The sequence below is a fragment of the Molothrus ater genome, chromosome 3 (genome assembly GCF_012460135.2).
Source record: "Molothrus ater isolate BHLD 08-10-18 breed brown headed cowbird chromosome 3, BPBGC_Mater_1.1, whole genome shotgun sequence".
In the NCBI taxonomy this organism is placed as follows: Eukaryota; Metazoa; Chordata; class Aves; order Passeriformes; family Icteridae; genus Molothrus; species Molothrus ater.
The window spans coordinates 48754275-48767029 of record NC_050480.2 but is presented as its reverse complement, the minus strand read 5'-3'; the positions used below and the strand labels follow the sequence as shown (position 1 = coordinate 48767029).

General features: G+C 37.6%; 1 protein-coding gene across 1 annotated transcript in view; it reads left to right on the top strand.

Annotated features, from left to right (window-relative positions):
* Window positions 1-12755, top strand: part of UTRN (utrophin) — a 341691-nt gene that overhangs the window by 145105 nt on the left and 183831 nt on the right. The window contains exons 48-52 of the mRNA XM_054514244.1: window positions 357-562; window positions 1703-1820; window positions 4989-5194; window positions 6684-6838; window positions 12058-12247. Coding sequence (XP_054370219.1) covers window positions 357-562; window positions 1703-1820; window positions 4989-5194; window positions 6684-6838; window positions 12058-12247 — 875 coding nt within the window. The remainder of the gene's footprint in view (window positions 1-356; window positions 563-1702; window positions 1821-4988; window positions 5195-6683; window positions 6839-12057; window positions 12248-12755) is intronic.

Here is a 12755-nt window from a genome sequence, read left to right as displayed (position 1 = left end):
TTTATCTTAAACAAAAATCTTGGGTTTTATGCTTAATAAATGTCAATGGGTGTTTAGCTTCTTTCCATTAGGTTTAATGTAATTTTGTCTTTGCAAATTTTGTTGTTGTTTGTTTTGAATTTAGGCTGAATCATTTGGGTGAGTCTTTTTGGCATGCAGTAAGCAAATAACTGCCTTGAAGGTGCATAAGTCTCATTACCTAATTTCTAGTTGCTAAAATACAATTTTTGCTGTGGTTTCTCTGTAGATGCTGTTGCACATTTATAGGAATTACAAAACGCCCCTTGTGATTCTGAGAACTGCTCCTCTGGCCATGACTACTTTTTCTTTAACAGAACCCCCACACTCTGTTTCAGATATCCAAAAGGTGGTGCTAGCATCTTCTTCATTGGAAATTCCTGTTCAGACTCAGCAGGCTTTGGAACTTTCTGCACCTGCTGATCTGGACAAAACTAGAACTGAGCTGGCTGACTGGTTGGTACTGATTGACCAGATGCTCAAGTCAAACATAGTCACTGTGGGAAATACTGAAGAGATCAATCGGACTATTACACGAATGAAAGTATGTGCTTTTGTGAAGGCTAGTAGAAAATTGTTTCACATTTTAATAGTTCTTACATTCACTAAAGAAACTGAAAGCAATAACATGCTTAAGGGGAAAAAAATCCCTGACTGCAACTAAATGCATAACATGAAAGTTACACTTTAAATGCTCTTATTATACTCCTTTCTCCTTCAGAGCCATTTTCTGTTTATTCTTGTGTCTCTATGTGAGCTAAGCTCACAGTTATTGTTTTGTTTAAAACAAAGAAATTGGAGAATACTTCCTGACATCTTTTGGGGTTTGTAATAGTTGACTTACACGGAAGAATTCAGAGCAGCTTCATGTCTGCTTGGTGGGTGATCTTTGATTCACTCTTTACTGGTTTCTAATGAGTTTTGTTTGCTGTAGTTACACTAAACTGATTTCCAGAGACATGCTAAGAGGATGAAAAGTTATAGCATAAATGCTTATGATGTAAATGTTTATTTCTGTTGATAGCTCATGCCATGTTGAACCATGACTAAGGGCAGTATAAGTGAGATGTATGTGGCTGTTAAGGTTAATTTTATTTGACTTAATGTCAATTAATTAAGCGTAGAGTAAGAGCTGTAGGCTAAACAAGTGCTAAAGTGTTTCTGTATCTCACATAGTCTGGAATAATAATGTGATGTAGCTTTGGAAACACTTTCTTTTAACTGCATAATACTTGTAATACTTGTAATATTCTGGTACATATAGAGAACAAAGGTTTATAGAGCAATATTATATAGTCTGATTGTTCCTTCCAGTTGTTGTTCTTCACTTTCTCCCTGCACCCACTGCTGCTTCTGATATATATAAATGATGCCAGCTTGGTTAGGAGAAAAATAAGTTATGGAAACTTATTTTCATATAAGTCTATGAAAAATAGATATTGGAAAACATTGTGCAACAGCTGTGGTAATGATGTGGTTTGTATAGGTTAACCTTCACCTCTGGATTTTCAGTAACTGCAATTTACAATATATTGGCTTTTTAAAGCAGCACTATCATACTGTGACAGTTCAAGGGTCACCGTAATGATGGGACCAGCTGTATAGTTGTGGAGGCATGTGTATTTTTTTACCTAAATAATACAGATGAATTTAACTATTTTCTACATTTTGGACTTAAAAACAGATAACCAATGCAGATATGGACCATCGGCACCCTCAGCTTGATTCTGTTTTTACACTGGCTCAGAATTTGAAAAATAAAACTTCCAGTTCAGACATTAGGACAGAGATCACAGAAAAAAGTAAGTTTATCCATCCTGTGTTTGCAAATACATTGTTTTCATGGCACCAAAAAAATCTTCATATCTTTTTCTAAAATTGATTGAGCATAGCTGAAGTTGCCTTCCTTGAAAAAGAAAAGAACCTTGGCAATTAAGTGGCTTTCATTTCATTTAAACAGTCTAATGAAAATTCCTGGAACAAGAATTGCCTTTTGTTTTTTTGCTTGGCTGTTTTTTCAAGTCAATATGAAGGTCAATAGTTTTGCTGGGATTTTGAAATATTTTGTGAAGAATTTGGGTTGCTTCACAGCCGCAGACCCAGGGATGAGGATTTTATTTATTGAGAAAAGGAGCTAATCATGTTTATTTTTTTGTTGAACTCCGAGACACTGGACAATTGAAAACATGAATGTGTTGACTTTAGGACAATGACTTTGTGTGTGTACTTTGAAAATTGTTCACTGAAACTAGAGATTTTAATTAACTGACATGTACTTGAAAATTTAATTTCCAATTTAAAGGTCTCCACTCCCTTTGAAAATTTATTTTACTGGTACCTAAGAAATGTACAATTGTCTCAATTTGAAACTAATGGACAGTCTGTTTTTTGAAGTCTTAATCTTTGCTCGTTGCTAAGATTAGAAAATTCATGCAGCAGGGAATACCATAGTTAGAAGTAAAAATGGAAAGATTTTTTTTTTAATGTTCTCCTCTGTAATGTATTTTTCCTTTACTCCATCTGCATTAGTTTCTTTGGTGTCCATAAGACTTGATGGAGGTGATGTGGTCAGATGGGAAGCCCAGAGATGGGTGGTTTTTCTGGAGGTCTGATAAGATGACATCTGCTGTCTGAGGTTCACAGACTATAGACTGGTAGGGGCAGTAAGATTCAAAGAAGCAACTTAGTTTTGCAGTCACTCAGAACTAAGGGTGAGGTGGAAACTCAGGGCAGGATAATAACCATGGGAGTCAGTCAACAAGGGGACATGGGGTCAGTCACAAAATGTTCTGGATTCTTCAGAAAAGCTGAACAAGAAGTAAAGGACTGTGTTGGAAGTTTGAGTTCCCCTATAGTTGTGTGTATCCAGGGTGGGAAAAGAGAAGTTATATGTGGTGCCATGGATTAGGCTTCCAGTAGATACTTTAGATGTGTGTGAAGATTTTCTGCCTGTCATGAAACGTGAAAATTGAAGGTTTTGTTACCACTGATATTTGTTAAGAAAAGTTTGCTCTTTGAAGAAAAGTGAAGCTCTTGGCTGGTTATGCACCCTCTTTGTTTAAACACTGAGTATGTATAGAGACTGAATATATATCAGAATGTACCAATGTCCTACAACCTTCTGGGAGTCTGCTGTGTGTCGTCAGATGAAGCATAATTGCTCAAATTGATAGGAGCAGAGAAACAGCAAAGCTTCCTTCTCTGGAACTTTGCTCCCAATTTTTGGGACACTTAGAACTAAAACTTTATTGACACTTAGAATTGAAAAAAGTCTCATCAGAAATTCTTTCTAGTTTTTTTTGTCTGTGATATCAGGCTGGTGCCCATACTTTTTCAATTATGTTTTTCAGAACAACTTTTTCTAGGAACTTACCTCTTAAACCCACCAAGTTCTGAGGCTACCAGGAATATCACTATTTTTCTGTTCTGTTTTGCAAGAGGTAGAAAAAAGGGTAGATATGTCATCAGTGTAGAGAGTAAGGTTAATCTGTCCATTAATAAGAAAAATATATAAATAATATTCATGCTATAATAGCAATACTACTATGTAAACATCAAATATCTGTGCTTGAAAATTAATCCACAAGCTGCCTGTGGGTTGAAATGGATGAATCTATATTGCACAAATTATTAGATTTGTCTACCAGCCCAGTGTAGTGATATTTACTCTGACAGGTGGACTTTGCTGCCCCAGTCTTTGAGGGCTTTGTGGAACTAAACAGAATATTGTTGAATGTATTAAAGTTAAGAGATTTTTTCAAGCAGATGAAGCACAATGGCTTTGTATAATTGCAAAAGGTTAAAAAAATGTATACCACTTAAATGGTTTCAATTTAAGTGCTACCGTTAGCATTTTTCTTCATGGAAAATTGAAGTGACTTGAGCGTCAAGATTGTTAATTTTTTAATAAAATTGTGTACTTACTGTTAAAATAAATACATTGGTCTTAGTCTTACATACTGTGTACCTGTTTCTGATCAGAGTAGTGAGATGCTCAAGAAATCCAGCTTAGTCTTTTTTGGTTCTGCTTTTTCCCATTAACTTTTTTACAACATTCTTTTTTATCACATTCTTTAGTGATATAATTTGTTCCCTGTAACTGTCACAACAGGTAGTAGAAAAACCTGTTTCCACTGCTATAGACTTTCAAGTAATACACTTGTTTTAATGGTCTTTAAGTATCTAGGAAAAGGTATGATGCCATGCATTTCTCTCCAAAGACAGATTCACTGCTTTTTGTGATGCACTATTTTTGTTCTAGGCTCTTATGCTGTGTTTTTCACTCCTTGTTTATTAGAGGTTAAGTGTGTTTATACATTATTTATTGAGAGAGGAATGGAATTCCTTCCACTTGAAGAGAGTAGGGTGTAACCAATAACTTCTCTCTTCTGCTGTGTAATCTACTAAATTCTGTAGAAACCTGTGGTGGAGTTAAATTGCCAAAGTAGTTTGTTACTACCTTGTAGAATGTTTTTACGTTTGCCAAAATTGCAGTACAGGTGTCATGAGACAGTGGTCACAAATGCTCAGTTTGCTTTATACAAGCTGTCAAAACAGTATTTATTTACTTGTTTCTACTGGTTTAAGTTACAGATGCACAAAGATGACTTATTGGTACTATTATCCTAAAATCACCCTAAAGTTGTGCTCCTTGGAGCCCTGCTGCTGGCATATCTCTGTAAAGTTTCCTACATGTGTGTACTTTGAAAGTGAATAATGACTGAACTATATCAGAAATAATAGTTGTTACTTGTGTGATGTCCCACTCAAACAAGAGGAAGCCAAACAACTGGTTTTTTCATTTGCTTCTGTGACTATGTCAACTAGACAGGGAACTAAAATACTGAATATTGAGACTATTGTATTTGAGAATTTGTTATATTATTGCCTTTTGCCCTGAAAAGTGGGAGGTAGTTATGGCTACTTTTCACTTGCCTCATACTTTTCCTGTTCTGTGTTGTCCTCTGCAGTGGAGAAGCTGAAGAGCCAGTGGGACAGCACCCAGCACAGCGTGGAGGTGCGGCAGCAGCAGCTGAAGCACATGCTGGCAGACAGCCTGCAGTGGCACGAGCGCAGGCAGGAGATGGAGCACCTCATGGAGCAGTGCGAGATCCGCCTGCGAGTGCTCCTGCAGGCCCCAAAAGAGATGCTTGCCAAACAGATTGCAGAGAGCAAAGTAAGACCACTTATGCTTACTTTTTTCCCATACCAGATTCCTGAGTCCGTGTAATGCTACTACAGTCAATTGATGAGTGGATGTGCAATTTAGTTGTACTATTTTCTGGTTCTTTTTGGACATGATATTTTAATTGTCTATGTTTTTCAATATATCAGACTACCCAAGAATCCCATTTTGGGAAGTAAACAGGTGGCATGTGTGCCTTTTAAAGCTTAGTTGAAATTAGTATAATTTAGCATCAAAGAAATGATATTATGCAAAAAGCTTGAACCCCAGACCAATTAAAATTTAATGATACTGCTACAGAATTGACTTCATAGAAATATTTAACAGTAGCTTAGTAAGTCAAGGAATGGACTAAGGTATTTAAAATTCTCCTGAGTTTCACATCTGGTGGGTGCCAGGCATATCCAATGCTTTTTTTTTTAATTATTTTTTTATTTCATGCAATCTTTGATGCTTTTTATATCATATCAAGCATGCTGTGATAAATTGGTAAGTCTAGTGTCCTTTGTCCTGGTGGCTGTCAGAAAAAGGGTGGGCTGTAGGTGGCACAGTATGAGAACTAAAGACACAAAGCAGTGAGGAGAGGCTCTTGCCATTGCAGTATTTAGAACATAGATATACTAGAGTTTAAAATATATATGTGCATATATATATATATGCACATATGTATTCATGAAGGGGCAATGTAGGGGTGCAGCTGAGTAGTGAAAGAGGCATGGAGTATGATTGTGAGAATTGCTTACCAATCCATAGCTGTTTAAGTAGACAGTAAAGCTGGGTGCTTTGCACAGCTATCTGACTAGTGTCTATCTCTGCATAAGCAGGGAAATAGAAATGGACTATTAGGTCTACTTTGTTTTCTTAAGTGAAAGCAGGTCCATGTCCAAACAGAGGCCATAATGTGCAACTGTGTGTGTATATATATATATATATATATATATATGCAAATACTCTTTTTCATTTTGAAATGAGTTTAGGTTCTCTGAAGTCAAGGCACGTTGTAAATATCTTGCCACAATAAAGAAACCTTTCTAATGTATTTCCTTAATTTTAAACAAACAAAAAACCAAAACCAAAAACCCCAAAGGATGAAATCAAATTCTCATACTGCACATTTAATTTATGCTGCTTTTAAATGCTGCTTATATTGCTATTATAATAATTCAAACTTATTCCTGCTACTCAAAATACAGAAGTATTTTTATTTCTGTTGCCAGTAGACTATAAAAGAGGATTTCTTTAGCCTTTGGCAGTTCTGGCAAATGCAGCTTTTTCTCACCTATTTATGCTTTGATTAGTTCATTATCAGGACATTTAATATCTGTAGATTTTCTCTGTAAGGTTTTACCCCTACATGAAAAATGTGCACATTTTTCTTTTTAGAAAAGAGGAAAAAATGAGAGGTTTATAATGTGTGATAAAATGCATAGTATGAGAAATAGTCTCATTTTAATCTGTCTCACTTTGCACTGCTTTTTAGCTGTTGGTACAGGATATGCATAGAGGTGACATCACAGTAGCAGCATTCAATGATCTTTCTAATAAACTACTTCGAGAGTATCGTGATGATGACTCAAGGAAGGTGAAGGAAACTACTGACCAAATGAACACTTGCTGGGTTAATCTCAACCAAAGGTAACTACAAGGTTTTACTCTATATGTAGCAGCTTGTGCCTTAAACTTGCATTCTCTGTATACATGTGTATTGTAGTCTCTTCTCTGTGTGCTTTAGTGCAGCATTTAGTGCTGCTGGAGATAATTAGTCAATTGCAGTCAAGCTCTTTTCATGATTGAAATTCCCACAGTTCTCAATGGAAAGCTTCTGTATGACTTCCCATTTATGTGCTATATTTTTAAGCAGAAAAAGAAGGGACTTCTCGTGTTTGGTTTCAGGTTTTCCTGTGGCTATTATTCTCTAAGTGTCTTTCAAAGTTCCTCTCTTATTCTTTATTGCTGGTATGATTTATGTATTTGTGGTTTGTTATTGTCCTTCCTTTTTGTAAGGCTGTAAGTGTTCAGCTTCATCTTCCCATGCATGAATTGCTTATGGCCTTTCATCTAATGGAAACTTCCCCAGAATGGGGCTGTGCTTTGGGTTCTCAAGTGCAATCCTTCCAGTACTCTCATCTAGAAAATACTTGTGCTATAGGAATTGAGACTTAATTGAAACTTCTTTTTATTAATCCTCTATTTAAGATGTATCTGAAGATATGTCTCAATGAAAATGTGATGTTTTCCTATGCATAATTTTTTTTTTCCTGCAGGATAATCTAATTTCTACAGAAATTCTTTTGAGTGTTTGGTATTGATAGACAATTAAGATTTAGAATAGTGTCTGACTCTGAAATCTTAAAGTCTATATACATTGTGGTTAGATGGAGAGAAGAAAAAATTGATCCTCTTTATGTGGGAGTGGAGAAGATGACAACTAAAGTCTGGGTGTATACATGTGCATGTGAAAGAAGCAGCTTTTGGAATGGGATGTCAGTTAAAGGAATGAAAAGCCTACTTATTAAAGCTTAAGGAGATGTTATCTCTTGAGGAGTGAGGAGGAGAGCATCACAGAACTTGTGAAATTAGAGAATGCTTTAAACTGGAAGAGGCCTTAAATATCATCCAGTTCCAACCCCCCTGCCATGGGCAGACCACAATCCACTAGATCAGATTGCTCAAAGCCCCATTCAGTCTGACCTTGGACACTGCCAGGGATGGGGCATTCACAGCTTCTCCTGTTCCAGTGTTTCACCACCCTCACAGTGAAGAATTTTTTCCTAATAGCTAAACTAAATGTGCCCTGTTTCAGTTTAGAGCCATTATTCTTGTCCTGTCCTTATATACCTTTGCAAAAAGTCCCTCTCCGTGTTTCATGCAGGCCCCTTTCAGGCTCTGCAAGGCCTGAAGGTCCCTCAAGGCTGTAAGGTCCCCGGGAACCTTTGCTTCTCCAGGCTCCAACTCTCTCAGCCTTTCCTCATAGGAGAGTCCTCCAGCCTCAGAATGTTTTAGTTTTTCCTCTGGATCTGCTTCAACATGTCCACATCCTTATGTTGGGGTCCCAGAGCTGGATGCAGCACTCCAGGTGGGATCTCACCAGAGTGTGGTAGAGGTGCAGAATCCCCTCCCTTGCCCTGCTGCCCACCCTGCTCTGGATGCAGCCCAGAACATGACTGGCTTTCTGGGCTGCAAGCACACATTACTGGGTCATGTCCAGCCTCCTACCCGCCAGCACCCCCAAGTCCTCCTCAGCAGGACTATTCTCAGTAAGCAGGTAATGAAGGAAGGAGAGTAGAATGTCATCCTATCCTTCCTTGGAGGAAAATTGTTCTTCTGTCATTTTGTGCTTTGGATGTGGCAGCTTGTTTCCCGGTTAATTAGAGGATGAGGGAAAACAGCTCCTTGTTGGATTAGCATTGACAGTAGACTAAAACTCTGCATTAGTCTCATTCACATTCAGACTTTGCAGTGCTATGGCTAGAGCTGGCATAAAACTGCCCACTATTCAGAGAAGGTGACCAGAAAGAAGAGCTCCTGCCTGGAAGCCTCTAATTAGTTTTGAATCTGCTTAAAGTCTAAAATAATAAGATACTGCATTTTGTTGTGTATAACTGAAGCTCCTTAATTATCACTGGGGCTACTGTTTGAAGTCTGCAGCCTAAGGAAGGTGAATATCTGCTTTGTTTATTAACTAGTGGCAGAATGTAAGGGACAACTCTGAGAGCCAGTGGGTAGCCAGTGTGGAGCTGCTCAGTGTAACCCCATCTGAGCAGCACAGTAGAATTAAAAGGGGAGAATGTGCAGCGAAAGCACTGTTTCAACAGGATGAAGGTTTTTATACTTGCTTTAAATGCAATAAATAGAAATACTAGTGATGAGGCTTACTTTTTGTGACAGATGTTCGGACATGTAGGGCTTATACATAGAGTGGACATATAGCCCTATGGCTTCTATAAGAATAAATCTGTATTTATAGCATAATGCTTTAAAATACCAGTTTGTTCCCCCCACTCACACTTGAAGGACTCTGTGGAAAGGGTCCTTCATAGCATCACCTGGAAGGATTATGGTTCTGGTCACCATAAGAACGCTACCAGGAAGATTGTAGCCAGGGCATGTAAAGCGAAGAAGCGTATTTTAAACTGATGGCATTAAGAGATTGAAGGTCCCCAGCTTGACATTGTGTAAATTGGATACTTTGCCCAGTGGCTATTTATGTTCTACTTTTATACTTTAGGGTGAAACCATAGTCATTCTAGGTGTTTGTGCTGCCTTGGTAATGGATTATAGTTGCTTTCTGTACTGTCTCAGATGTTAGTTTCTGAATTTCTTTTGATCACACACATGTATGCATTGCAGATTTTTAGTATAAATCTGGAAAAATAATTGGGTGGAACAGAAACCTGAAACGGAGCCATGAAAACTTAAATAATAGAGTAACAATTTTTTCTTGGGTGCGTGTTTGCCAATAGAATCTGTGTAGACTTTCTCCACTATCACTGTATAGGTTAGCTACATTTGAAAATAATTCTCCAGCTTCTCCTCACATTTAGTTCTTGCAGCCTGGAAGATATACAGATCCTCTGTCTTTTGAGGCTGCTCTAATTGTGTCAGAATTATTTGAAAATCTGAGTTATGTTTTTATAGCATGGGGTAGTTTTTAAGCTGCAGTACAGAATTCTCCTGTAAAAAAATTTTCTATTTTGTATGTTATGTTTGAGGTCTTTACTAGCAGGGGAGGAAAATATTTCCATCTGCTCTTTTAAAGTGTTGCTCACTACTGCTTGCTATACATGTCGTCTTTAAAAACACCTATGTAATCTTAGGACATTAGTTGTAAATTTGTATGTATGTAGCAGCAGGATTGTTTTTCAGCTTTAATTTAGTATGGCAGCAGTGGATCAGTAATAGGATTTCATTCTTTCCTTAAAGCTCGACCAAGCAGAAGGCTCGAGAAATTAAAACTTTAGGATGAAGACAATATTCTTCAATGAATGTTGTTAACTTCAAAGTTCAAGTTGTCTCAATTCCTATCTAATACATCACTACTTAGACTTAGAGATCTGGGTCACTTAGTGTTTCATCCTTTGGGGCTGTTCTTTTCCTTTGAAGGTCACCTTTATTACCAGTCTGTTCTTCCTGCTGTCACTCCTGTTCTTCCACCTTTGGCCTTAACCCCCTGCTAGGAAAGAAAATCCCTGCAGAGGGAGAGGATTTTGAAGTTAGAGCTCATAACTGCTTTTACTTTACATTTTTCTCACAGTTTCTTGGTGTCCTCTAATTTTTTAGCTGGTGCTTATTATCTTTCCTGGACAATATCTATCAAACTACTTGTTATCCCTAGCATGCTATGTATTTTTTCTCAAGACTGGGTGAAGCATTCCAGCTGCAAGTGAGAAGCAAGAATGAAAACTTCTTGCTCTCCTAGTCATTTGCTAGTCACCAAAACTTGGGCAAGCACAAAGTCAGGAGCAATTCTTAGTGTCTTATTTTGGCTAAAGCAATTAGCAAGTGGTGTAAGACCAAAGCTTCTAAAATAAGGGTTGCAACACTATCTTGGAGCAAATTGTTTCTAAAAAGTTTAGTTGGTTATGCTAAAACTTAGAAATGTGAGCCTGGCGGAATTGGGGTTGCATGAGATTTCCTCACAGTCCTTGAAAGAGGACAGCTTTTACTTGTAGCTGTCTCATCTGATGTGCTAGTAAAGCAGGCTACTTGCTTTGAAATGTCATCCTGAATGGTACTGAACACCCACTGCTTCTTTTCTAAAAGGAATATTTTAACTACTTTTGAAATTCACAATTCCAAACATAGTTATTCCTTCATACTGCTGAGCAGCACAGCATGAAAAGGAGGAAAGAAAGCTGAGGTAGATGGGAGGATGCAGAAGACACGAATTTGGACCTGTCTGGAGAAACATGGAAATACCAAATGCTGAGTGTTTTGGCCTTGTCTATCTTGAAATTAAGTATCACTTTATTCCTAAAATATTATAATACAGCTAGTGCTTGATGTGAAAATAAAATTTAACTACCTACTCAGCAGAAGCATTCTAGCTGTTAGCTCTTTTAGAGATTTCTTTACAGTGTTCTGGTGTGGGATAGTTTCATTTCAATCACTAGAAGACAGAACTGTTATGCAGAACTATAAGGTGATTTTTTTCCTAGGAAATTATTTGAAGTTGCTGATAAAATGTTCAGATTATATTGTTATTACATGAAAAAAATCCCCTTACAGACACAAACTTTAGTGTTTGTATCAGTTAGAAGTCTTTTGGATTATTGAACATTATTTGGACCATATTCTACCAGTCTTTTTTTAAGTCAGTTGAGCATGTTTTTGATGGCAGTCTATTATTCTATTTGTTTGAGTGATTGTGTCAAAAGTCTTCTAGCAGAAAGAACCAGGTATCTGACTTTTCATCCCTTAGCACTTTAACTCTTAAGAATTTACGGCAGTGTTTCTGCTCACTGTAAAAGAGGAACAAAAATACCCCAAGCACTCAGTGCTTCTACTCCATGTTTTTTGTTGATGTGGAAAAGCCTATTTATCACACATGGCAATAACACTTCTACCCTTTGGACTAGCATAAGTTGATGATAGTAACACTCTAAAAGGAAAACCTAGTAACTGGGTTTTTACTGCATGCCTTTTAAAAAAGGGTCTGTCAAATGTATAACCAGTTCAGGACATCTGTGGGTAGCTATAGATACACTAAAAACAGTGATATAAATTATGATAAAATAAGCTGTATCTCTCTTCTTACTAGAGATGCATTTCAGATTTCCTTTTAGTAGTTTCATTATGATGTATATAATGTTGTATCTTATGGGGGAATATTCTGACACTTGTCTTGTTTTCAGAGCTGTTGATAGGCAGAATTTCTTGGAGACAGAGATGAAGACAGTACAGGCCTCACAGAAGGATCTGGAGAGCTTCCTCAAGTGGATTCAAGAGGCAGAGACAACAGTAAATGTTCTGGCAGATGCATCCGAGCGTGACAACACTGCTCAGGACAGTGTCTACAAAAGGGAACTCAGGAAGCAAATGCAGGTGAGAAACTAAATAATATTGCTGTTATTCAGGTTTTCTCTCAATGGCAAATGTTATAAAGAAAAGCTATCTACTTGCTTGGAGAAAGCTGCAGCCTATTGAAAGGTGTTTCCTAAGACACAGTGTTTTAGAAGTCAGGTGTATGAAAGAAGCAGATTTGTCTTCCTAAGGTTTGAAGCACATATTTTTGTGTATGTCTTTGGCACTGAAGGATCTTAAATGTCCTTGGAGGGTGACTGTATTCAGGAAGTGTACGCTTCATTAAACCAAGTCATGTTGTGTGATTGTTTCAACCAAACAATTTAATCTACTTCCCTCCAAGTAAAGCCCTCCTGGGCTGCACTCTCTCCTATTTCTGTCTGCCACCTTCCTCCTGCTTTTTTAGCAATCCAAGAAGTTGTTGTGCTTGGGTTACCTTTTCTCCCTCTCCTATTGCCCAGCAGCTCCCTAGGTGGCCTTCTTCTTGTTCAGACCCCAGACTGGAAACCTTGGAAATGACTGAGGAGTT